Raw genomic sequence first — 27,743 nt, 5'->3', positions numbered from 1 at the left:
TCTGTTTTTATGTTCCACAATATCTTTAGAAAGAATTGATCAATCAGCTTCAAATTTTGAACACGTATTCTTCAAACCTTTTTACAGGTCAAATTCGTTGGACAACAAAATTGACTCATTCCTTTGTCCTTTTTCAGGATATAAAAATAATATTGAAAGTGCATAAGAAAAAAATATTGTAATTCATCATTTAGTCAGCTTAAGAATTCATGCAATTACTACAGTTGTTCCATCCATTCATTCATTCATAACATCAGCTACTGAGGCTATTTGGAAGCTATCACATAATGAACAGTCCATGCGCTGACACATGATTTCAGCTGGTTTTAGAAAAAAAATTAAGCTAATAAAAGGATAACTCACCAAAAAGCCATATTAGAGAATCTGGAAGGGCATAGACAAACATTTTAAATGTTTGATTTTCCTAAGCTGTTGAAATATATTTTTTTGTAAATTTGAGTTATAATGGTTGAAATTGGACGCATTCCTTAAATCCATCAAGTCTCGGTTTTAATGAAAGTTTCAATTTTAATTTGTAAATGAACACTTGGAAGCATTCCAGTTATTCTCTCATGAGAAATATGCCTATTTCAATTAGATAAATATGATTAATATAAATATGATAAACATGGTATTTTTAATACAATTACATAGGAATTAGAAATATCTGGATAAAATAATTGGTATAACAGATTATTTGATGGTCTACCTCAACCATTTAACTGCGGATTGAAAATATTTCTGCTCCCGTCACCGTCATTCGAATCGCATTGGTGTGCACAGCGCACAGCGCACTGCACAATGCTTCTATCTGAGTTCCATCACATGATGGAGTTAGGCATGTTTCAAAATAATCTTCCTATTCCCGGGTACCATCCTATACCATGTATCAAGATTCTATATTATAAAGGAGGTGGAGCTCGAATAGAAATATGATATCTTTTCATTGAGTAAGTTATCCATGATTGCCTTCAGACCTTTGACCTAGATGTCATTTCGCGTTCGAAAAATTAAATGTCCGAATCGTTCTAGTACGATTGAAATCTCGCTCACGTAAAAATAACAATGAAACCTTCACACGCCACTTTTGTATTGGTGGACTCTGACATGTTTGTATGCGCTGGGTGAACGGTTCTTCTTAGAAAATCGCATGTCACTGGCACACGTCAGTCAGTCTTTGTTCCAGGAATCGACAGGTAAATCCATCATATTTATTCCTCCCAATTTATAGTATCCTGCTTGTGGCAGGCGAGGTGTGTGGGCGTATTGGGCAACTGCAGTGCATTCCAGACATTTATGGGACTGCTTTCAGTTTGCAGAAGAGTTTCGAACGCTCTAGTGCCGTGAAGACGTTGCTATAAAATATTTTGGACAAATGATCGGCTAATATCAGATTATTGTTTGTTTCATGTTGTTTAGTTGCAATCTAAAGATTAATGGTTTCATATTGCTCCCTTGATATTATTCATATTTTTACAATTTTCATATTTGGTCTTATTCGTTATTGAAGCTTTGTGGGTATAAGGAATATTTAATAAAAAATGTTGGCAGGGTATTCTGGGGTCTCTTATTTTATTAAGTTAGCAGAGTTTCTTTTCTAGTGTGAATCTGTGAATCATTGAGAAGGTTTCAAATAAATCTATTCAAATCCCACATTACAAGGTCTACTTTTTCTAGTTTATAGAGCTTTGAAAAATAATTCAACGATAGATACTATTATTTCAACCTAATTTGGAGTTAGTGTCTTGACTTATAGCTAACGTTTATGATGCAAGGTTTGACATAATTCTTCTAATAGTTCTCACATTTCACAATGAAAAAAATATTTTTTTGTAAATTTGAGTTATAATGGTTGAAATTGAACGCATTCCTTAAATTCATCAAGTCTCGGTTTTAATGAAAGTTTCAATTTTAATTTGTAAATGAACACTTGGAAGCATTCCAGTTATTCTCTCATGAGAAATATGCCTATTTCAATTAGATAAATATGATTAATATAAATATGATAAACATGGTATTTTCAATACAATTACATAGGAATTAGAAATATCTGGATAAAATAATTGGTATAACAGATTATTTGATGGTCTACCTCAACCATTTAACTGCGGATTGAAAATATTTCTGCTCCCGTCACCGTCATTCGAATCGCATTGGTGCACAGCGCACAGCGCACTGCACAATGCTTTTATCTGAGTTCTATCACATGATGGAGTTAGGCATGTTTCAAAATAATCTTCCTATTCCCGGGTACCATCCTATACCATGTATCAAGATTCTATATTATAAAGGAGGTGGAGCTCGAATAGAAATATGATATCTTTTCATTGAGTAAGTTATCCATGATTGCCTTCAGACCTTTGACCTAGATGTCATTTCGCGTTCGAAAAATTAAATGTCCGAATCGTTCTAGTACGATTGAAATCTCGCTCACGTAAAAATAACAATGAAACCTTCACACGCCACTTTTGTATTGGTGGACTCTGACATGTATGCGCTGGGTGAACGGTTCTTCTTAGAAAATCGCATGTCACTGGCACACGTCAGTCAGTCTTTGTTCCAGGAATCGACAGGTAAATCCATCATATTTATTCCTCCCAATTTATAGTATCCTGCTTGTGGCAGGCGAGGTGTGTGGGCGTATTGGGCAACTGCAGTGCATTCCAGACATTTATGGGACTGCTTTCAGTTTGCAGAAGAGTTTCGAACGCTCTAGTGCCGTGAAGACGTTGCTATAAAATATTTTGGACAAATGATCGGCTAATATCAGATTATTGTTTGTTTCATGTTGTTTAGTTGCAATCTAAAGATTAATGGTTTCATATTGCTCCCTTGATATTATTCATATTTTTACAATTTTCATATTTGGTCTTATTCGTTATTGAAGCTTTGTGGGTATAAGGAATATTTAATAAAAAATGTTGGCAGGGTATTCTGGGGTCTCTTATTTTATTAAGTTAGCAGAGTTTCTTTTCTAGTGTGAATCTGTGAATCATTGAGAAGGTTTCAAATAAATCTATTCAAATCCCACATTACAAGGTCTACTTTTTCTAGTTTATAGAGCTTTGAAAAATAATTCAACGATAGATACTATTATTTCAACCTAATTTGGAGTTAGTGTCTTGACTTATAGCTAACGTTTATGATGCAAGGTTTGACATAATTCTTCTAATAGTTCTCACTTTTCCCGAGATGATTTATTATTTTTAATGTTCCTTGAATCTTGTCAGGAATTGGAAGTTTTTATAAAGTCTAAATAGGCTGCTACAATCATATCCTTATAAATTATAAGTTATATTATTCATGCACTTTTTATTCGTGAAACTTTGTGATATTTTATTTGTACCTACCCCACATATGATGATGCATTATACTACAAAAACAGTTATATCATACTTCCACAAATGTTGAATTTATACTATGTTAGCTCTAGTTCATGAAACGTATTATGGAGAATTATTGAAAATATTCATTTGCTGAATTCCTTCATATTCATTTATTTTAATTCTCCTTGGAATCATTCTTACATTTCGAACTTATCATATTCCAGTAATTCCATTGGTGATCTCTCCAACTAGGTTTTATTTACTATAGTAGGAACGTGTTGTATCTAACTTATTTGATGCCTATATCTATCACATTTGATTTTTTCAAGAGCGATTTTAATTCAATTTATTTATTCACACACACACATGCAAAATAAAATACAACAATTACAATTAAACAAATAAAAAAATAGTGGAGCAAAAAAGGGGGGAAGATTCTAACAAAATAATTATAATTTATTAAATCAATTCCAACAAAATCCAGGTGAAACTCTTTTGAAAAGGGCTTTATGTAACCTGGCGCATGCGTATTTTGTAGGTCCTATGCGTTTGTGCGTGAGTGTATGCGTGACTTGAATGAATTTGTACTGTGCAGTAGTCAGGAAGTTTACAATGTTTTCCAAAGAGGGATCGATGCATAACTCTATTCACAAGCTACATCGGTTGTTATTGCAATGCATCAGCAGGAAATATAGGACAAACAGAGATAATAGAGCCTCGAACTAAACTTTCTCGCTCTAGTTCTTTGTGTCTCATCTTCCCTTCCACCTCTAACGTTCACTTTATTCTTCCTTGTCGTTACCAGCGTTTTCTTTATTTTCTGGAGATCGATAAACATGCTTTCTCAGTTGACAATAAATTTTCATGGTCGTTTACTGTCTCTGTTCAGCATGTTTTGTTGGTGGCTAGAGTTCATAGTCGTGTGAGACGGGCCCAGTCTTTGGAAAACGAGGAAAATTGTTGCTGTGAATGTACTTACTGCATAGGATGTTGATGGCTTGGGCGCGTTGTACTGTTCCACGCAACTTGGGCTCTTCCTTAAAAATGCTTAGAAAACGTCTTCCTCCTCTGTACATTGAACTGCCAAGGCTAGAGTCCCTATTTTGGTGTCACCAAAGACCTTTTACGCTGAACCACAACCATTTGCATCTGTTTACTGTCTTCTTTCAGGTCGTTCAAAATTCCTCCTTGTTAACGTCTCTTCCCTATAGCTATCTTCTTCCTCCTCCTCCACTGCCCTTTTTATTATCTTCTTTTCTCGAAATTCGATTTCTTCCTTTGTCAACATTTCCATTCCCTTCGTTCCCGTACAGAGCAAACACTGGCACAGTGAACTGGAACTCCTCCTGGGACCTGACTTACATAATCGTTCTCAGTAAACAATGAGAGTTCATTTCGATTGCATCTCCACTGAACAGTCGCTTCAGTAGAAGTAGCATCTGCTACTAGTTATAAGAGTGACTATCAGTTCCTATAACAATTTAATAAGTGATTTTTAGTTGGAAAGCTTATAGAGTGAACGATTTTTATAATAGGAACATATATTAAAAATTGGACTGTGTGTAGATTTGACGCTTTTCCCCACTATGATAATGTTAAAGTCATATTCATGACAAGTCCATTTACAAAGAGTCTATATATATATTGAGATAATAAGACTGATCGATCCTAAAGAGTTTTGAAGACATTCTTGTTGAAAGTTATGCGCAGAATATTACTGAAAAAGGAAAAAAACGTTTTTCATTTATAAATGTTTCAAAATTCTATAGTGGGAAATGAGTGTTTGAGACTTACTTTGAAAGCTAGATAATGTCATTTTTCTACAATGAAGGAGCTGTTCTTTGCCGGGACATCGTTTCTGGTAAGTCTCTTGTAGAGTTATTGGTTCATTCATTTAGCATTATCGCAGAATACTATTCAATCTGATAGTTTGGAACCAGTGTTTTTCTATTGCCTGAAAGTGATGGAGAAAACATGAATTAATTAATTATTCATTTTATTCAGAGCTTGTACATTCCCGTGCTTCACTGTGGAACTCCTCTACTTAATTCATGTTTGACAGATTCACCTTCATGAGAAGTAGCCTATTCCCATGTTGTTGATATATGATAATTTTATAATATTTTTCTGAGCCGACAGTTGATTTTCTAAGAATGAATATTATTATGTTTTTGTATGGAATAGATTTTTTTTCAGCAGTCGTTTAATGTTATTCAATTTTTCATTGCCATTATTCATTAATACAATTTTTTATTACGGTATTTTTTCTTACTTCTTATGACCAGATTCTATTAGAGACAGCCCAAACCTCGCAATTTTTCACCCCATTAGAGAAGAGATGTAAGAAATGTAAAATAAGAAATAAATAAAGTTATATATTTATTACAATAAGAAATAAATAAAGTAAGGTTATGAGATTAATAAAATACATGAATTAGATGAATATATTTGATTTATTATTTCGGGTTTCAAATCAGCCCCATTTTCGTATAATTATATGAACCACAAATTTTTGTGTAAAAAATTACTCTCTTTCTCTCTGTGTATTTAAATTATTTTTAGCATTGCTTTTTTATCTTATCAGACCTGGCAACATTAGATGTACCGGTATTCGTCGAATAATATGATATCAAGTATCGCATTCTATATTCATATCTGCCTGAGGATAACTTACATGACCACATATTCATTCATGGCCTTACTTTGCAGAATTCTCTTCACCAACCAGAGATAATAGAACTTGAGAAATATAAAACTATATATTCCTATTTTCGTTATTATTTTGTATATAGAGCATAGCAATGGTAGTCTCTACCACTCTGGTTTTGCTTCCCACAAGTTTTTTTCTGTTTAATAGCCAGTAGAGGTGCATCTCAAAAATATATTAAACAGATAAGTTCTGATTCTACAAAATGAATCATTTAGGATGCTCTCAATAAAGAAGCATAATATATTATGCTATCTGCAGGCCCTACCAGAGAAAACTTATACTCAACTATAACTGATTTAGTCTATGGCCTTACTTAAAAAAGAACTGGATTTTCACAGTATAGTACGTCTTTACTGTATAGTAACTCAAGTATAAAACATAAAGAAGTACGAAATGGATAGTCAATGTAGAGACTGTTTCAACAAACACATCCCAAGTAAATTACTAAGACCTTCCGTATATGTAGTAGACTGAGCTGGAAACTCTGAAACAGTCACAGTCTTAACGATATCGGGCGAAACTAAATTAAATAAAATTTTTGATATTTGATACCCTCTCAGTCCAGAGAATGAATAAAATTTTAGATTTTAGATAGTTGATACCCTCTCAGTGGTAGAGATTGAGAGATGATCTTGCGATTGAGTATGAACTCCGTCATTTGTGGCTTAAATATATTGGAATATGGAGTAATTAACAAATTTCAATAATTTATCCTACTCTAACACCTGGAGTGATGCTCGGTCCCTGGTTATTCAAAAATTATTATGTGCTACTATACAGTATATCTTGGTTTTACTATAAATTATTCCAGGCTGAAGAGACTACATTTAAAAAAATGTTTTTTCTGATACATCGATACATTTAAAAAATGTATTTTCTGATGTATCTGATACATTTTTTAAAAATCCATTATCCATCGTTAATCAACATACAGCATGTCAGCACAATACTGACATGTTTTGAGACATTAACTTTATCAATTAGAATGGTTTTTCCAAGAATGCTCGTTTTTTATTATTTTTTCAGCCTCTAGAACTAGAAGAGATTCAACATTCACATTGGAATAATCAATCCTAGATCTATGTGATCTACTGTGTATGCCTTTACGTTTTCTTAGTTCTATTTCTTTAGACTTTAGAAATGAAAAGCCAAACTATGTTCTAGACATAAGATTCGGATAATGAATCAATTTCTATTCCGTTTGACAGAAAACGTAAGCGTGCTATGATTTGGTGATAGGCCTAATTGAGTCTTCATTTCAAGTATGCTTGTGTTACAATTAAAAAATATATTGTCCTGATGACTATTATTATAACGAATTGGAAATGGAATTATACCAAGGAAAGGGCTAAATTAAGCCTAAATAATACCATAGAGGAAAAATAGCGTAAGAAGATATCTCATGGTATGGGTCATTTATGTTCCAAATTCCAAGCCGATTACTGTTTATTATTACTGTTTTGCCCAGGTGAGATTGTAAGAACGGCACAGTATGAGAGATTACCAGCGTCACATAACTTCACGAAAAAGAACTACTAGAACTATCGGCTTGAATTAACAGTGAAATTTGAAACATAAACGCCCTATACAATGGGTTATTTTCTTATGCTAAATTTTCTCTATGATAATAGCTTGTAAAGTATTTCCCACTTTTACTTATAACAAAGCATTTAATTCAGTTGAACCGATGCTCAACACATATGAGATCAAGATGTTTGACATAAAACCTTTTTTCTACAACTGCGCGTAAAGAAAGAATTTACATACTCAATTCTCCTCGTAAAACAGCTCATTTCTGAGGAGAATCTACTTTTTCGCTCGCTAACCATCTGCGCATGCGCAGTAGATTTTCTTTACGCTCGCAAATCATTCGCGCATGCGCAGAAGAGTTTCTTTACGCTCGCTAATCAGCTGATGATAAGCAGCTCGCCAAAAGACAAACCACTCTCGGTCAGATCTTAACCTAAAAAGTCTGTAATTGTACCGATTCTACAGCCATTATGTATATCAGTGTAGACGAATTATTATAAACTCTACCAGATATAAGTGATTTAACAGGTTTGTGCAGTTGTAGAAAAAATGTTGTATGTAATTCGCGCGTAATGCTTCTTTATCGCTCTTGCAAAATTATCACGCTCCGCGTGATAACTGTTTTGCGCGAGCGATAAAGTCGCGCATTACGCTCTTAATAAATAAATAGCTATTTCTCTTATCAATTTTCATTTTTCAGGTTCCTACCTTAGCAGTTTTCTTCAAAATACATTAAAAAGCAATCAAGTGGAAATAAATACTGATTCCAAGACTTTGAAACCAATTGCCAAATTGAGAGAGCCCAAAGACTTATTTTCACTTCCAAAGGAAATTGATTGTGCTCAACAAGCAGCTAGATGGCCAGCAGAATGTCAGGTCAGTTATCAGTCTCAAGCAAAAGCATGACATTTTCAATAGAGCACTTATACTTCGACTGCATTTATGCATAGGTACTGTACATACAATAATTGTATTGTGTACAATAATTATTTCACACAACACTTATTTTCTACGATTATTCAAAGAACACAAATTCTGCTAAAATTCTATCTTTTAACTTGATTTATATCTTCAATAGATGTTGAGAAAATGAAAATGGTATAATGATTACAAGTGATGTTCTCAAACTCCATTGTGTAGCTATTTGGTAAGAATGTTCCATTCCATAATACATTTTATAGTACGATTATAATTTTTGCTATGATAATCTTAAACTTTTCCGCTGAATAATGAATAGACCATTATGATGTAGACAAACATCACTTGTTCATATCATTAACCAACCATCATCTAAAAAAGTTTTCACATATTAGATACCTACGTATTTAATACATTTACGAATTTTTACATATTTAATTTATTCTATTGTGGTAGAGAAAATGTGATTGATCATTCCATTTGCTAAGGCTGCTAATTGATAATCTCTTGTATTATTTGTAACTTATGACTAAATCAATGACGATCGCGAACTCTTTTCATTCATTTTCCAAGATAAATTAGATAACTCGTGATAAGGGCCATAAGATCCATACAGATAATATTAGAGATCTCCTAAATTTTTCACTAAAATGTAGAAGATAGTAGAAAAAGGCTGTTCATTGTGATTATTCCAAACAAGTCACTTGAAATCTCACTTAATGTGTAACTAAATTAATGTTGTAAATCTCATTTATTGCATGTGAGTTGTTATATGTTTGGTAGGTGTTGGACGAACGAATACAGCACATAGACTACTCACCACCGGAGCCAGAACTGTACTACCAGCCGAGCGGCCGCGAAATCCAGCCGAAGCCGGTCGGTGATGACTCTGGCACTGTTGTCTTCCAGTACTATCCCATGAGTGCCGTCAACTACGTAAGTCTCATATCTTCGCCTACTATAGCTGCAGATAACTCGTATAACAGTTTCACAATCAATCCAAAATACATCCAGTGAGCTTGCATATTTATTGTTCGAAAAATAGGATCTATGACAAATTGACAATTCTAGATTGGTTCCACTAACATGAAGCTTTCTGCTATGTGAAAACTAGAAGCTATTGTAGAAACATGAAGCTATCTTATATTTCTTGATTATGCATGACTCAAAGACTTATCGAGCTCTACGCTTACTAATCATATTTTAACTTAACACTGCTCTAAAACACTGATCGTATTTTATTTGAAGTCATTTGCGTTATTCATTGATTGATTGTGTTTGTATAAATTCATCAGGAGGATGAAAAGTCGCTCTGTCAAATTTCCGAACAAGCTCAACGATAAACGAAAATGAAAACAATATAATGATGTGATGAAAAATTTGCACAGAACACAAGATATTACTACTCCAACTGTATTAATAGATAATAGCACAGACAACCATCCCTTGTATATGTGATATACATGTCTGTGATCTTGTTGTATCTGTAATGAAATTTTATTGTGAATTTCATCATCATGGTTATTCCATGGTGTTCAAATTCCTTGTTTACTATACAAATTGTATACGTAAAAATAGAAAATCGAAGTACTCTTTCAAGTTTTTCAAAATTAAAGATCATTTATTTAGAAATAAAAAATAAAGTTAAAAAGGATACTCTGATTTTTATATTTCAAGTAATTACAAGTAGCCCTTACCAATAACGTGAAAATTGTATACTATATTTTTTCCAAATTCTTACTGAAATTACCAAAAACACAGCAGGCATGTGGTGTCTATGGGTGTGTACCTACTTATTCTCCACGAACCAGCGCATTTCGCTTTTCATCAGCTGATACTATACTTATGATATCTGTGTCTTACTGTTCCTGATATATAGATACAGACAGATACAGATATTCGTGGCGCATAAGTCTGTACGCAGCTTATTATTTCACTACAATGAGTGTATTCATTGGAAACACTTTGTATGAAGTTCAGCAGGTCGAGCATCGGTGGAAGTCGGTTTTTCCTGCCGTCTTGTTCGAGCGAGAGGCTCGACGACCTGAGGTTCGAGTCTCGCTTCGAGTCGGGCAACCTCGCCAAGGCGGTGCGCATCACTGAAACCTACTATGAGTTGTCTCTCAGAACCGATCTGTATACCAACAGACACATGCAGTGGTTCTACTTCAGAATAGAGAATACCAAGAGAAATCGCGTTTATAGGTCAGTTAACAACTCTTTTCATTTGGCATGAGTTTTAAGAATCGGATTTTTATACATAATTTTTCATAACTTTGTTGTAGTCTAGACACTTGTGTTCCCACAACAAAGTTATGTATAAAAATCATATATTATAAAGGGTTTTGTCATGGACATCAACATCAGTAATTTTTCAAACTTAACTTTGAATCAAACGTGAGCCTTGAATTGTATCAGCAAAGATCCCAATGATTAATTATTGATTAAACACTATTGTTCTTTTGTAACTTACTCAAGTATTCCGTCTCTTCTACAGTTTCACTCTTTCTCTTGTTATATGCTGTATATCCAAACATATTCTTGAACATCATGCAATTGAAATGTTTCTGTACTTGTATTTTATTATTTCGAGTGAAATTCATTTAAGCATTTTAAAATACTACCTTTTTTCCTTTATGCTATTTCCGTAAAGCTTGTTATTTTGCATTTGCTTTCCTATATCTCGTTATTTTATATCGTACTCTATGAAAAATTAAACTCAATCTAATCGCCGTATACATTTCCAACTCATCTGTACTAATCTGCTAGAAATTTGAACGCTCTTGGCCTTTTTGGGTCTCCCGCTTATTCTGTGTCTTTATTGTCAAGTTTATGTTGATTAATTTGAAACTGAAATTATAATTTATTTTCTCACTTGTTTAGATGTATGGAGAAATTATACAGGGTGATTCATAATTATGGTAAAATAATTTAATACGTGATAGTAGAGGTAAAAATAAGAAAAAAAGTTCATATAAACATATATCCATAAACGCTTCATTAGCGAGTTATACAGGGTGAAAGATTTCGCCCGGAATTCAGTTCCTCTGGTGAAATACACCGATGCTGAATTGTTTGGGGACTAGTTTTTTAAAAACTTATGCTGGATTCATATGGAAAAATATCTGAAAAATTGAATAAAACTAGTCTGGAAGCTGTAGTGTGAGTAGTTTTTGAGAAAAAAGTTGAAATATGCAAAAAATCTAAGTAGAAAAACACAGACTTCTACGTTTGATGCCCAATAACTTTCTTTAATAACCAGTGAACAAATAATTTTTCGCAATAAAAATTGTAGAGAATTTAATTTTGAAAAGAATTATGTAAGCTATGTAAACTAAATTTAAATAAAAGTTGAATAAAATGTATTCTTATGTAGTACATTACACCACAAAAATTTGCTTTTATGTTTTAAATAAGAAAATATTCAAAAGAAATTATCAGCTGAAAATTATTTTCATAAATATTTTAGTTCACTGTTGAACAAAAAAAAAACAAACTGTAAGTTAGGCCTACTGTAACCACGCTGTGTTTTTTGTTCAATCTATTAACCAGTTATTTGTAACCATTCCACTCTGCTTTTGTGTTAAGTGCTAACTTTTAAAAAATGGCAGGTAATCTTAGACATTATTCATACTCCGAATTAGCTGACATGCATGTAATGTATGGAATGGGACACTACTGTAATAGTACTGAAGCAAGACGTTTGTATCAAGAGAACTTTCCCAACCGAGTATGTCCAAGTTCAAGGTTTTTTGCCACTATTCATCAACGTCTGTCTGAAACAGATTCTTTGATATCCAAAGAGCACATTTGTGCAGGCAGACCCCGATCTACTATGACTGTTGAGTTATAAGAACAAGTTCTTAATGAAATTTATGAACATCCAGAGAAGAGCACAAGAGAATTGTCAGTGCAGTTTAATGTCCATCAATCTATTATTTGGAGGAAACTAAAATAGCAACAATTACATCCATACCACCTCCAGAAAGTTCTTACTCTATTGCCACGAGACTGTATTCCTGTGCTGGTATTTGCCGATGGTTTTTAGTAAAACTTGTCTACCCAAACTTTTTAACAACCGTTTTATTTACCGACGAGGCACACTCTCCAAGAACAGCTATCGTTAACGTCAACAACCAACATATTTGGGCAGCTGAGAATCCTCATTCCATCAATCATAATCTTCCACAACATCAGTTTTCAGTAAACATTTGGGCAGGAATCATAGGAGATCATCTACTTCTGTTCGAGCTTCCTCCCAGGCTTAATGGCATAATCTACTAGTCTTTTGGTATGAGTTTAATGTCATTTAGATATGCTACTTTCATATAAAAAAAACTTTTCATAAAAAAACCGAATATTCTATTTGCAATCAGCTACAACTTATGAGTTATTAGTTCTCTCCTCATAAAACAGCAAATTTTTGTGGTGTAATGTACTACATAAGAATACATTTTATTCAACTTTTATTTGAATTTAGTTTACACGGCATTCTTTTCAGAATTAAATTCTCTACAATTTTTCATTGCGAAAAATTATTTGTTCACTGGTTATTAAAGAAAGTTATTCGGCATCAAACGTAGAAGTCTGTGTTTTTCTACTTAGATTTTTTGCATATTTCAACTTTTTTCTCAAAAACTACTCACACTACAGCTTCCAGACTAGTTTTATTCAATTTTTCAGATATTTTTCCATATGAATCCAGCATAAGTTTTTAAAAAACTAGTCCCCAAACAATTCAGCATCGGTGTATTTCACCAGAGGAACTGAATTCCGGGCGAAATCTTTCACCCTGTATAACTCGCTAATGAAGCGTTTATGGATATATGTTTATATGAACTTTTTTTCTTATTTTTACCTCTACTATCACGTATTAAAATATTTTACCATAATTATGAATCACTCTGTATAAGTGTAGATTCTTTATAAATTGTATGTTTCATGGTTTTTACAGAATATCCATTGTTAATCTGTCAAAAGCTGAAAGTTTGTACAGTATAGGCATGCGACCACTGCTCTATTCAACCAAAGATGCTGTTCTCAATAAAGTGGGGTGGAGAAGGTGTGGAGAAAATATCACTTACTTCAGCAACGATGACAAGTGAGTTCCTACTATAGTGAGCTCCACGTTATAATGACAGTATTTGTTCAACTTTGGAATTGCTATCCTTGTCTATCATTCGACAAAGCCGGTGGTACTATCCTTTTCTAGGTCCACAACGATGCCAGTTATGTTTTTGACAGTGTAGAAATATAATTAATTAATGCAGAGAATCGACATCGCTATTCTCCTATCTTTATCCACTGCCATTATAACGTGGACCACATTATAGAAGGAGGATGGATATCTAAAGAAGAATTTCAAAACTTAATTGATGTTACATAATAAATAGTAGTATTCTATCATATCCACGTATATCATGTAAAAAAGAATCACATATTTTTTATGTGTTGATCATCCTGTCGTCAATCACTGGAGATAATAAATTACTAGTAGTTCTGTGAACAGTAGACCTCATGCAGTTTTCTCATCCACAAGTATTGTGTCACCAGTTCACCGGCTTCTCCAGACATCTGGGTAATGCATGCAATGAATAATCCACTTGTCAGCTGATTGATTATGAATAATTCCAAGCTACCTAGAATATTCTAGGAACATTAAATAATTCTATAGTCTGATCAATCCTATCTACAGAGTAGATGATAATTTATAGTGATATCGGAGTATGGAGGAAATTCCTTTTCCTTTTATATTATCCTTAAAATTCAAAATTTCAAAAAACCGTGTGTATACATCGACGCGCAGTTAAAAAATGAATATTACTACCAAATCTCATAGAATTCTATCAACGCGTTTGGCCGTAAATGCGTTACAGACATACATACATACATACAGAAGAAAGAAAATCCGAGTTAAAAAATGGACCTCACTGCGTTCGGTCAATAAGACGTTTCTATGAACATTTCAAAGATCTGATTGAGCGGGATATTCATTTTCTTTGTCACATTTTCTATATCTGTATTTACTGTAAATCTGAAAATATCACTAGTTCCAAGAACTTTCGAAATTATGAATTCTATCGGCACAATTACATAGAAGAATAAAACCTCAAAGGTGATCGAAGGTTTTTTCAGAATCTGTATTCTTCTCATTAGAAGGAAATCATCTATTATTTATTAATCAAATCATGTACAAGCAGTTCAAGAGGGGAAATAAGCCTACCTGTGACCAAGGTGAAGTTATTTCAATAATCCTCAATTATTTATTTATTTGTTGATACATTCACAAATCATATTTATGAATATGATCGGGTAAGAACAAGCATAGCCCAAAACTCTGTTCTCAAATTTTCTTAAATAATAGCTTGTAATATAATTAAAATTATACAAACATTAGGCCATATTCAGCGCTTTCCTTATGTTTCTTGTCGTATTATGTTTATTACTCTATCCACAGTTACAGTACTTTAATTTTAACAGTGCAATAGTCCAAGTTTTTACAATTCGAGTTAATAAAGATATTTTTTAGTTGAATAATTGGTTCAGAATAAGATATGATATTTCTATTTGCAGGAATGGAGATGATGAGCAGAGTGGTAGCTATACGTTATCTTTCAACTTGGAATTCCCGTATGATGATGATCTGGTCTACCTAGCGCACTGTTATCCGTACACTTACACAGATTTACAGGATTATCTAATTCGATTACAGGTGTGGAACTTTATAGTTGTTACTTATAGTTGAACTTATAGTTAGTTATAGTTATAGTTAGTTATAGAACTTACAACTTATAGTTGTTGTATCAACGAACTCATACCATTAGAACCTCAAAACATCTAAAGCAATGTGAAATATCTCATGTATAATATACAATATGGTATTATATTATGCACTTTTCCCTACTCAGATAATTTAGTTGTAATGTTATTGAAACTTTCTAGAGAAGAGACAAAGCAAACTGCAAAGCAAAACTAACAAAATTTTCTTACACATATCCAGGAATAATTTGAAATTTAAAACACACTGTATGTTTGTTTATTGTACAATAGTAACGGAATATGTTTCAGAGATCCTAATAATACGATATTCCCAAATTAAATTATGAATATGGACTATAGAGCAATATTCGATGGGAAATATTTTTATTGTAGAAATTAATTTAAAAAATATCAAAAAATGTTTATTAATATTTCTAGTCATGCGATATTTTGTCCTGCATGAATTTACTAACAAGAGAACTCAAATAAACATTTAAAATCAAATGTGGAAAAGTGTATGTCCATTTATAGTATAACAATTGTATGCTTACAACTTATGATTGAAAGTGCATTTAATTTATATTATCCTTGAAGGCAATAGCCTACTATCCTTCAGTGGTATTTACATGAATATCTTCTTCATGATATGCATGGGGCATCTCTGAAAGTTTACAAAGGCTTTATGAGTTCCGTATATTTTATCAATCTGTTTTTAAATTATGTTACTGACCTGCCCAATAATTGCTTTATTAATCAATTTATATAACAATAATGATAAGTCTAGAATGTAATACCATTAAAAAATAATTTCCAGAATCATCCGATCAAATCTACTTACACCAAATTGAGGCTACTGTGTCGATCATTGGCAGGCAATAATGTCTACTACCTCACTGTGACTGCCCCTTCACCAGTCGACGAACCCAAGGTAATTTAACCTCTTCCAATTTCTCCAATATTTTGCTTATCAACTGTAAATCTCTCACTACATCTCATGGTTCCAAGCTATTGGCCTTGGGTCACAGCTCATGGTTCAAAATTTACTAAAAGGAACAGTCTATTCAAGAACTAACAGAAGGAAGTTCATACAAATTATTTATTAATCGGCATGCTTCCTTTATAACTAAGTACTCAATTTTATTATTGCAAGCAGTTTTCTGGTGAATTATTTGAGTAGGTTGACTAAAATGGAACTTCCAATTTTCTATTTCAGAAAAAGCAAGCAGTTGTGATCACAAGTAGAGTTCATCCCGGCGAGACCCCTTCTTCATGGATGATGAAAGGTTTTGTCGATTTTCTAACCGGTGATTCATCCCAGGCAAAGGTAAACTATGTTAGAATTCAAGTCAAGTTTGCTATTGTAAATAAATTTTTCAAGACCAGTTCAAATCTTAAAAAAATAACAGGATGGTTATTTCTAGACTAATATGAAAATAATGTTCATAAAATACATATGTACAGTATTTTGAGAATTTGATACTTGATTTTCGATGCTCATGGCATCATCTCCTGTTGGTGGCTGAGCCCAAGTTAATAAACGGCTCAAGGCTTGATCACCAACTGAGAATGATGCCAGGAGAATTGAAACTGGAGTATTGATTTTTTTCAATTTAAAAATAATTTGTGAAATTGGAATCATTACTAATTTCATTAATTAATTGGTATAGTTAGAGGAAGTTACACAATATTTGTGAGCAATGTAAAATTTGATATAGTTAATCAACTGTATTTAATCTTTGAAATAATCGACCTCGAACTATGTATCATTTAATACTAGATACCAAATATTTCTATCAGAATGTCTTTCCAAGTAGGTTATTCTGTGAATTGTGTTTTCAGGAACTCAGAGAGAAGTTCATCTTCAAGTTGATTCCGATGTTGAACCCAGATGGGGTGATAGTTGGTAACAATAGATGCTCATTGACTGGGAGGGATCTGAATAGGCAGTATCGGACTGTGATAAGAGAAACGTATCCGCCTGTCTGGCATACCAAGCTCATGATTAGAAGGTAGGCTCAATTGAAAACTTTCTATTAATCTGTTCTATATCATGTGTAAGTAGCTTATAGCTAGAGGGATTTCAATAATATGTATACTGTTTTTATTGAAAATTGCATTTTGAATAAATAAATTCAAATTGAAGTGTTCGATAAGCATAATTAAAATTAAAAATGGCTGTCTTCTGTGTTCAATTATTTTTTAATTTATTTTTCAGACTGATGGAAGAGTGCGGCATTGCAATGTATTGCGACCTGCATGCTCACTCTCGCAAACACAATATATTTATTTATGGCTGTGAAAATAAAAGATATGTTGACAAGCGCTTACACGAGCAGGTTTTTCCTCTTATGCTCCACAAGAATGCGGCCGACAAGGTATAAGTTTACAATACCATCAATAGTATTTCCACAAAATTATTATTGTCAAATTTTCTCTGCCCTTCATAATTACTGTAATGTAATACATCCCAGCTCTGTAAAATTTTCTTGAAGACTTTGCTTTGAAACAACTATTGCTTACCACTTCCTAATAATAAAACTTCGTTTTCCAATTTTTACCTTGAAATTATGGGTTTTTTATTTTATTATAATCAAGAAAAGAATAAAGTTCTTGTAAAATTTTACATTTGAAAGTACACATTTTTTTTAAAGTTCCGTATAATTTCAAATATATTCATTTGTTTTTTCCTCCTCCTCTGTTCATCCAGTTAAATTCATACACTGATTTAAAGAAATTGGTCATTCACCAATTCTACAAAAAGTAGAAAGTTTTACTTGCTTGAAGCCTTTTAATTTAACTCCTAAAAAAGTTTCCTTTTTTCTTAGTGAGTGCTTATACCACATTTTTAAATGAACCTTTACATTCCGCCTAATAGGTAGACATTAAATCTCTGTTGTAGTGCCGATTGAAACTAAGACCTCAGCTTCGCTTCGGTCAATTAAATTGATCTAATTTATTCATTAATCAAATTAATGACTAAGCGAGAATCAACAAGATTATCCCAAAATTGTATCTCTTGAGAATTTTGATAGTTGATATACTCCATATTTTACTTTGCAACGCGGTAAGATCAGTACATATCTGAAGAAATACGAGTACTTTGTACTAGTACATATTTTCACTTGTTTTACGATAAAATAGCAATGACTAGCATTATATTATTTATATCAACATACAATATAGCATTATTAAGAAATAGACTGCTATTCATTCTGTTTAATGTAAAACAAGTGAATTCATAGTCGCAGCTGGTGATAGAATCCAAAATAGTAATTATTGATGAATTAAATTTTTCAATGATGATTTTTTTCAGTTTTCGTTCGAGAATTGCAAATTCCGAATTCAGCGGAGCAAAGAGGGCACGGGTCGCGTAGTGATCTGGATGATGGGCGTGGCCAACAGCTACACGATGGAGGCGTCGTTCGGCGGCTCGACGCTCGGCTCGCGCTGCCAGACGCACTTCACCACGCAGGACTACGAGGCCATGGGCCGCGCCTTCTGCGAAACCCTACTCGATTTCTGCGATGACGACCCATCGAAGGTCAGCATCTGAATTTTCCCATCTAAACTCTGTTGATTGCAATCTAATCATGTGAAACTCAGTACATAAATGAATCTTCATTGAAGAAAAATACAGAACCGAACTTTAACTCTTTTTCAGTTTTAGGCTCACAGCGTGTTACAAACTGAGTAATTGCTCTGGATGCAATTCAAAATTTTCTCTCTAGTTATTTTGAGGATAGTAAAAGATTGGAAGGGCTGACTGTGAGACATTAATTGAAAGGAGATACAACAATAACATAGAGCTTGCATTTGTGTGTCGCATGTCTGGCCAATTGCAAGTCTGGCCGCATATAAAGCTGCTTACAGACTCAAGCGCCACAAACACGTGCATTCCACTTTTCATCATCTGATGCTCTTTTTATTATATTTGTATCCTATCAATTAAATTTCCTATATAACTGTACAGAAAAAGTAAGATACAGATATAATAAGCGTAGCATAAGCTGATGAAACGTGATATGCGCGTGTTTGTGGCGCTTGAGTCTGTATGCACCTTAAAAGAGATGATTCATATCTATTGCTAATTATTTCTGAACTCGTGAATTCCTGTTCACAATGCTTTCATGGAAACTGATTCACGGATTTTGATTATTGAGTTCAGTCTATTACAAAGATGTCTGGTAGTTGCTGTGAACCGCGTATGTTTGTATACATCGTCTCTTGGCTACCAGAGAAGACTATAGTTAGATCACCATACAAATAACTGCTCGGATTTTTGCTGGTGATCTGTTGGGTACCATGTGTGAAGTTTATGCGGCGCAGTGCTTATGCGGCTCGGCAGGAGCAGCTTTTCCGTCACTCTACATTTTATCCATTGAAATTTTACATGTACAGATCATACCATTTTTATGGTCATAAATCATTTATGAATTCCCATTTATCGTCATTTAAGATAAAATTCATATTTCCAATTCTATTTGAGATTCAGGCTCAGTGCATGTTTGATGTTACAAATTATTAAATCACCCTGGACTGAATTTTAATTCTTCTCTGTGGCTATGTTGAACAAGAAATTTTTCATATTATATCCGAAGCTTATTCATGGTCCACCAAAAATCTATAGGAATCTCTTGAAATTATTCTTAGTACATACATAAAATACACCCAATTAGTAAAATTCAAGAAGTAAGATGGCTGTAGTGGTCATAGTAGTGGTCTAATAGAATTTGATTAGATCTTTTAAGTAACATTGCTAAAAGTGATCGAGAGAGAGTTTTTAAATACTGAAAGTCTATTCTAGTACAGTATATAGTTCAAATATCTATTATATTCTCACGGTAAATTACTTCAATTTTCAAGTAAAATGAGTTAGTTCAAATTAAGCATGAATGAACACAACCATCTATGACTAATTTCTAGGATTATTTATTATTTGATTGTGATGTAATATTTGTAGATTAATTTCTTGGATTATTTATTATTTGATAGTAATGTAATATCTATTTTTGAAAATTTACTTATCTGGTTTTATTTTCCTATGACTTACTTTCAACATGGACCTTTCTTGTAAGTACAATCTAATTGTTTGTTATCTGAAGATGACAAAAGTTTTTTACAACTATATTGTATCTTCAAGTTTAATAGTTTTGTTACTTATTACGCATCCTATAAAGAAAGCTACTTGGAATTTTTAATATCTTATTGGAATTTGATTAAAAGTTGAGTGTTCTAAAAAAGTATGAATGTGCTTATTCTTGAGAGATTTTTCAAAGAGTCCAATGATTTATTTACTCGCACATTCACCTATCATGACATGCACAATACACTTTTTGGATAAGTATTAAAATTAACAATTTTCTCAATAGTTTCAAAAATACTGTTGTGATTCGATTTCCTATAGAAAATTGATTGATATGAACTCACAGAATTGAACAAATCTGCTTTCAAATTTCTATAGAGTGCTAATCTACACAAGTATATAACAATATTATGGGTAATTCATATAACTTTTTACTAAAGTGTCTTATTTGATTTTATCATTTTAACTTTTGTAATTCAAGCTATAATGGTATTTTCCTACATAAAGATAAGCACAAAGATAATTTACTCAGGAAGAGTTAATTTTTGAAATAGAAAATTCCTATCAAATTAGATTTAATTTGTTATTCGTTTTTCATTGGTTATTTTGAAAACAACTCGTTTTAATAAAAAATAATCACAAATTTTCAGGTTACGTTTCAAAGGAGCGGTTGCGAACAAAGATAATAACTAGATTGGTGAAGGAGGGATCAAATGCAGATGAACCTACAAATATTGTCCTATCTGACTATTCTAGGTAAGAATTCAAACAATGTTGGGTTAACAGCAATTCTTGCATGAATAATTTCTTTATTATCATTTTTATTAATCAATCATTCATATCAAACATTACAATGTTCTCTAGTTTCCAATAAACTAAACAATACTTTATTCCTATTCAAGTATGTTGATATGGATACTTGAAATATTAATTACCTACATAGAACTACTAGTACTATTGTTTCTCTGTTTCATTTCATCTTAGACACGATTAAGTTTCTCGCCATTATTATTTTGCAATAAACAAATATCAACTTTTTAGGGTGATACCATATTAATAAAAGCGTGAACAAAATATGAACAAATATCTCAAGCACTGATATGAGTACCTCCACCAATTCATGAAACTCATATTAATCACTTGGGCCAAGTTCATAGTTGCATAAAGTTAAAAGTTCATACTGGTCATAAATGTTTACAGAGAGCTTCCTTCTTGTTTACAGCATCTATGATTTGGAAGTGAATTGTATTTTGGTCCAGTAAATTTACATCCAAAACCTATATCAGTTTCCAATATTAGTGGATCATATTAATATTATTATTCTGTTGTCAGTACGGAAGGTGATACGAGCAGTGATGATGACAGGGATGGAGATAGCCGATTGAACTTTTGCTCAGGAATGCTAGTTCCACCACCTTCTCCCATATTCCATGGGAAACAATCTCAGAATAAGGTAACCAGGATCAAAATGAATTTATTATTCAACCTAGTTTTCTCAAGTTTTGTAAATTTTAGAGTAATATGGTTTTTTATCTCTGCATTTTTCTAGAACCTCTGATGTTGATAAACCGATTGTATAGAAAAGTATCATCAATTCAACAGCATTCTCTGTTTTGAATATTTGCATTGGTATTGACGATTTTGAAGAGTAGTAAGCACAGACCTAGAAGGAGTATTCCAGGGAGCTGACCTACAATGCAACGGATCCAACATTTACTTCTATTTATAAAATGATGTGATATAAATACATACTCTCTGTACGTGTTGTTTACTTGATAGCATATACATGTATTTCTGAGCTTTAAAACCTAAATTCATGCTAGCTGCTGCATCTTATCCTTGACACTGTTTCTTTAACCAAGTCATAAGTTTACTGCGAAACAAACTACGCAAATAAAGTAGGTAATGAGTAATCATTTTTGTGATGAAAACATTTTTTTGACAGATAGATATAGTTGATTCAATTGAATACGTCTACGGTTGCTGTGAACTTCTGAGCTGAGACTCTTAGTTGAAAAAATAATGGAAATAGACTCTAGCCACTAACACAGATTTTTCAATATAGGATTATAGATGTCATTCTCACGCATGTTTCAAAGTAATCGCCTGTGTCACTTGATATTGAGTTTCTTAGTTATTTCTATTATTTTACGATTCATTCCAACTATTTCAAGTTTCCAAAGTGTAGAACCAACAGGTAGTTTTTCTCAGTAATTAAAGTTGAAGTAGACATGTTTGAGTATTTATTATACATCATTTTTGCAGGAAGAAACCGAATCACCAAAACATATTCGCCCCTCACTCATAGCGCCATCACCTCCTTCTCGTAGGAAAATCCTTCAGGTAATCATTCCTCTCCAACCAGTTTTGTTTTTATCAGTATCATTTTCTACATTTCAATAGAACCAGTAGGCTAATTGTAAATCTCTCTGACGATAACCATTCTGGCACACCTTATTCAATTCCCAGCATTGATTTACATTTAGGACCGTTTGCACAGTGAAAGCTTAAACTTCATTGATGCCCGGTTGCAGAGTCGTTACATAAAATCAAACATAGCTATGAGAGACATAGTTTAAAATCACTGACATAGATGTTTGGTCGTTCCACAGTCGTTTTCCGAAGCCCTTTTAGCTATATCTCGAATTAGCATCACACATAATTCACACTGCAGCTCTATCCACTTTTTCAATACATGCTTTTATCCAACCAATGTCTTGGCATCGGGCAAAGTTTCAATCGACATCACTGTGAACAGACCTAAAAGATCTCACATAAAATTGATAAACAATATAGCGACTCTTGGCTTTTGGCGAGATTTCTCACCTTATTTTTTAGCGATTTGGGGGTTATAACAACTTAAAAAACATAGGGAGAGAAAAAATAATTCACTTATATTATACAGATGGTTTTTCGTAAACATCTTTCAAAAAAGCTATCACAACCTCTAAAATGCATTTGGTGGGAGTAGATATTGGATTTAACTGCACGACTTCGGGCCCATAACTTGAATGACCGTTTTTAGCTATTGGAGCTTAAATAAGCTTTTTCTGAAGACTGTACAACGAAATCATGTGTCTGATTGGGCGTTTTTAGTTCTATGAGAGCTATAGTTTACTTTGACATCCGTGCAACGAAAAGTTGAGTTATGGCTTCAAAATAAGTTAAATGCCTGATTTTAACTTTATGTGACGACTCTGCAACCGGGCATTAGAGTGCATTTAGTCCACCAATCTACCCGAAAGTACCTACCTACTTGTACAATATTCATCATAAAATTATTCTACAGTAAAAATAAAAAACAAGGCAGAACGAATTATCAAGACACAATACAAAACTTGTGATTTATTGAGTGAAATATCAAGAAGTACTGTTTGTAATGTAGCCGATTATTTGACATAAATTCTCACAATCCGAGAGCATCCATTGTTTAAAAATTGAAAGTGACAATGACGGTGAAAATTCATGACAAGTAAAATTGGACTGGAAAATGTATGCCTCTCGGCAGTCGGTTACGAGGACGGGACCTGGAACTATCTACAGCAGATAATCGGGCCCGGCTCTACCCCTCTGTTCCGAGACATCATTTTCCATGGTTCAGTGAGTTGCTAATATTATCAATTTCATTATTATATATTATTCATCTTTTTTTATTGAAGGCAAATCCTGTAATTATTCTCTTGTTTGTTTGAAAAGTTTTTCTTAATATTATTTTATTTAAGTTTCCAGTTTCATTTTGAGTTACAATTTAATCAAATCGATTACTTAGTTCTCCAAAATATAATCTGTTTTTGTTTATTCTTTTAAAATATAGTTCCTTTCTCATGAGTTATAGAGTTAGATCAATTTAACCTCTCGCAAGCCAAGCGATTCCCCCATTATAAATTGTTACCATATAATGTCTAGGGTTGTTCTCACAACCCTATAATACCAGCTCAATACCATACCTAATATAACCCCAATTACCATATTATTTAATTATCCCATTACAATATATTACCATATTATTTAATTACCCCATTACATGTTGTTGAGATAATTATGGAAGTGGTTGTTCAGCTGTTTATTTCTTTCATTCAGAGTAGGGTGTCAAGAAACTGACAGATTGTGGACAAGGGCCTCCATGGCCCATATATGGGCAATCCAAGTTTGAACAGAACTGGAGCAACTGTATTTAACATAGGGAAAAACTCATGGTTCTTGTAAAGGACACAGGTACTGGTTTGCCTAACTAACATACTACTTGGGAACAAATTAGCTTCGGTTGACGTGTGGGGTTCTTTGAACCTTTGGATCCTTGAATCCGTCCCTTCAAAAATAATAATAATGATAACTGTATATTAAACTTGGAATGTAACTCATCACATATAACAAAGAAATTCTTTTCTCTTACTACACCTTTTAATAAGTGCAATCATAGCTTGATTTCATCCTGGATCAAGATGATGATCAACTTGGGTTGAAGTGCTATTGAGCATAACTCCCTGGTCATCCAGGAGACCAGAACCCACCTAAAAGTGTACCTTAATGTATTTCTTATTATTTCTCTATCCTCCCCCATTTGACCAGTTCATGTTTAGTTGGACTAATGTGTATCGAAATATAGCTTCTTCCATTCGTTCCAAGTTTGTTTGTATTAATTTATTGCCTCCAAATATAATCATTGTTTCGGAATCATCTATTTCGATTTCATTGAAGCTCCTTCTACTTCGTATATAACTGAAGAAGAATCTTTTTATCATTAAATCTTTGAATCATTCAATCATGAAAATGTATTATTATTTAATTTTTCTCGGTTGTAATTTTTCGTTTTTGAATTTTTTATGCCAAAATGCACTCTTCCATATAAGATAAATAACTCGATTTTTTTGCAAAATTTCCTCTCGTGCTGAAATAAACTCTAGGTACTCATTAAAAAAAAGATCACATCACATCTCATACTTATCTTGGAAAAACGGTTATTACTTGACTTTTGTAAGAGAAAATAGCTGTATGAAGTCATAAAACCTTGAATCTCTGAACCCAGGCATAGATACGCACAGAGGCACAAAGATCCGCGTATTATTTCATCAAAATACATTTACATTACAAAATACAATCCACATCTACTTTGATAAGGTTCTCAATCATGTACATATCGAATTTGAGAATACTTCACACACTCTTGATAGTTTGGTTGTTTTTAAAGAGTATCGCTCAAATTATTGTTTCTAGTTTCAGTATTTTTTTTATTCAAGGAAACTCTATAAGGTACCGAACATCAGTTTTAATCAATAGGCATGCAACAGCTGCAACACTAATTTTATTGTAGTACAGAAACTCAAGTTCACAGTTTATAATGAACGGTATGCTAATGTGTTTTTTCCAAAAATATTATTGAAACATCTACCACAACGTTGCTTTTTATCAGAATTCGTCATCGTAGCATCTTCCTTATCATTCTAGAAATCGAAATTGTCACAAAATCAAAAGTATCTGAATGATTGTTCCATGGAATAATATTGTCAATAATTAATAATATTGTCTCCACCGTTTAAAAATGTTTTGTGTTTGTCATTCATGAATTTCTCCAAATTTCAATACTCTGCAGGCGTTTATCGCCTCTTGTAGTTCATTCTGACCTTTTCATCCACTTCTCCCTTGTTCCAAAATTGTCGTCTCCAAAAACAAATAGAATCACAATTTTCATTTTGCAATGTTATGATTGAGTTCCTATTGCAGATCCATAGAGCCACTCTTGATTTGGATCCAAACAGCGATATTGGGGATGGCATGACTTCTGAACTGCCTGATTCAGATGATGATAGTCCAGTCAGTAGGAGAAGTGGCACTAGGAGAAATCAGCAGTCCGATGGAAGTATTCGAGGTATAATCAGTCAAGCTGACTTGGATTCCATTCAAATTGTGGAGTAACTTTTATTCAGTATTGTAAAGCTGTTCCCAAAATGGAAAAATATTTGTCGTTATGATAGGGGGTAAAACATTGTAGAAAATGGTCTGACTAATAAGAATACTAGAGAAATACAATATTCATAAAGCAGAACGATTATTCTCCCAGTAACTTATGAATAAGTTATTAATAAAAATTGGTACCTAATCATGAAAAAGTGATGAATTGAATGAATCAAAGGGTATGAGCAAGCTATGAATACAATAAGCATCTTAGATTGATATTTTCATTTAAAATTACAATTCAGGCTGTTTGAGTATAATAGTAGTAAACATCATACAAAGAAACTTACAACTTCACTGGAACACCGAATGAACTAGGAATCCTATTGTAAGACTATAAGCACTTTACTTTTAGAAATGCCTAGATTTCTTCAACTAATGACTGCTGTAACTTGCATTGATGAGAACTTTAGAGCAGCTTTTCGAGCACTTGAATGCTATGAAGTATTTGCCTAGAAAACTTCCACGACTAAACTGGATGCGCACAGCTTCTTAAAAATAACAATATTTATATATCACATAATAATAATCGACAACACAATTTATGGCTCTAGCTAATCAATTGGAAAAGTCACTCCGAGAAAAACTCAGACATATCCTATTGTATTTTAATGTACTCAATAATGGACCAGACTGTAATTTGAATTCAAATACAAAATGTTAAAAAAGTCTGAGTAAATTTCTAATAGATATTACAACTTCTCTTTCACATTCAACTGCTTTTTTATTTATTTTTGAATAAATAAGATATTTATTCAGTTTATTTTTTGGAGAAACATAAAATCAATTGAAAAGATACATATTCATTTCCATGTGTTTGTATAAAAAAATATTGTGAGCTTTTTTCGTTATCTGTTGCTTTGTTAATGATACTTATGAAGAGTACTTCTTATTGCTATTCTTAAAGAAGCACATATTTTGGTAGGTTGAAATAATAGAACAAAACGTGTAGGCTATATTGATCTATTTTAATTTTTTTTTTGAGAAACTTCTTGATTGCAGACAAAGTCTTGCGTTGTCTATTCGTTTTGAACTACAAAATCAATTTATAGGTTTATACAGTGGATGAATGCTCACAATTTAGTGCAGTTGTTGCAATTAACGCTTGTTAAGAAACATCCATCCCGCCCTATTTCAATAATAAATTAATGTCCTGTAACGATTGGTCTTGAAGCATTCAATAGTGTAATAATTAATCTTAAATCATTTGAGGACTATCGTTTTGAATAAGTGATGAATTTATTCTCCCATGTTTTTAGATGATTACTGTATATTTTTGTGAAGAATAAATTTTGATATAAAAAGAAGATGAATCGATACCGTATGTTTAATCCACAGGAGGAGCACACAGATGCTGTGATAAAACAGACATGCCACCAGAATTGATTGTTACTCCAGCTCAGGTATGTATAACCACTATACCGTATTATTTGTGTGTTCTTTTTTATTATTATTCTCTAATACT

General features: G+C 32.8%; 1 protein-coding gene across 1 annotated transcript in view; it reads left to right on the top strand.

The window, feature by feature from the left end:
* The window catches only part of LOC111045948 (cytosolic carboxypeptidase Nna1), a 36,446-nt gene extending 8,734 nt beyond the window's left edge, over positions 1-27,712 (top strand). The window contains exons 2-16 of the mRNA XM_039423528.1: positions 8,267-8,442; positions 9,268-9,420; positions 10,460-10,689; positions 13,439-13,585; positions 15,058-15,196; positions 16,058-16,171; positions 16,457-16,567; positions 17,083-17,252; positions 17,459-17,618; positions 18,557-18,784; positions 20,977-21,082; positions 21,659-21,779; positions 22,592-22,669; positions 26,048-26,192; positions 27,617-27,712. Coding sequence (XP_039279462.1) covers positions 8,267-8,442; positions 9,268-9,420; positions 10,460-10,689; positions 13,439-13,585; positions 15,058-15,196; positions 16,058-16,171; positions 16,457-16,567; positions 17,083-17,252; positions 17,459-17,618; positions 18,557-18,784; positions 20,977-21,012 — 1,664 coding nt within the window. The 3' untranslated portion in view covers positions 21,013-21,082; positions 21,659-21,779; positions 22,592-22,669; positions 26,048-26,192; positions 27,617-27,712. The remainder of the gene's footprint in view (positions 1-8,266; positions 8,443-9,267; positions 9,421-10,459; positions 10,690-13,438; positions 13,586-15,057; positions 15,197-16,057; positions 16,172-16,456; positions 16,568-17,082; positions 17,253-17,458; positions 17,619-18,556; positions 18,785-20,976; positions 21,083-21,658; positions 21,780-22,591; positions 22,670-26,047; positions 26,193-27,616) is intronic.
* Positions 27,713-27,743: the final 31 nt, after the last annotated feature.

The sequence above is a fragment of the Nilaparvata lugens genome, chromosome 3 (genome assembly GCF_014356525.2).
Source record: "Nilaparvata lugens isolate BPH chromosome 3, ASM1435652v1, whole genome shotgun sequence".
NCBI classification, from domain to species: Eukaryota; Metazoa; Arthropoda; class Insecta; order Hemiptera; family Delphacidae; genus Nilaparvata; species Nilaparvata lugens.
This window is presented reverse-complemented; position numbering and strand designations above follow the sequence as displayed.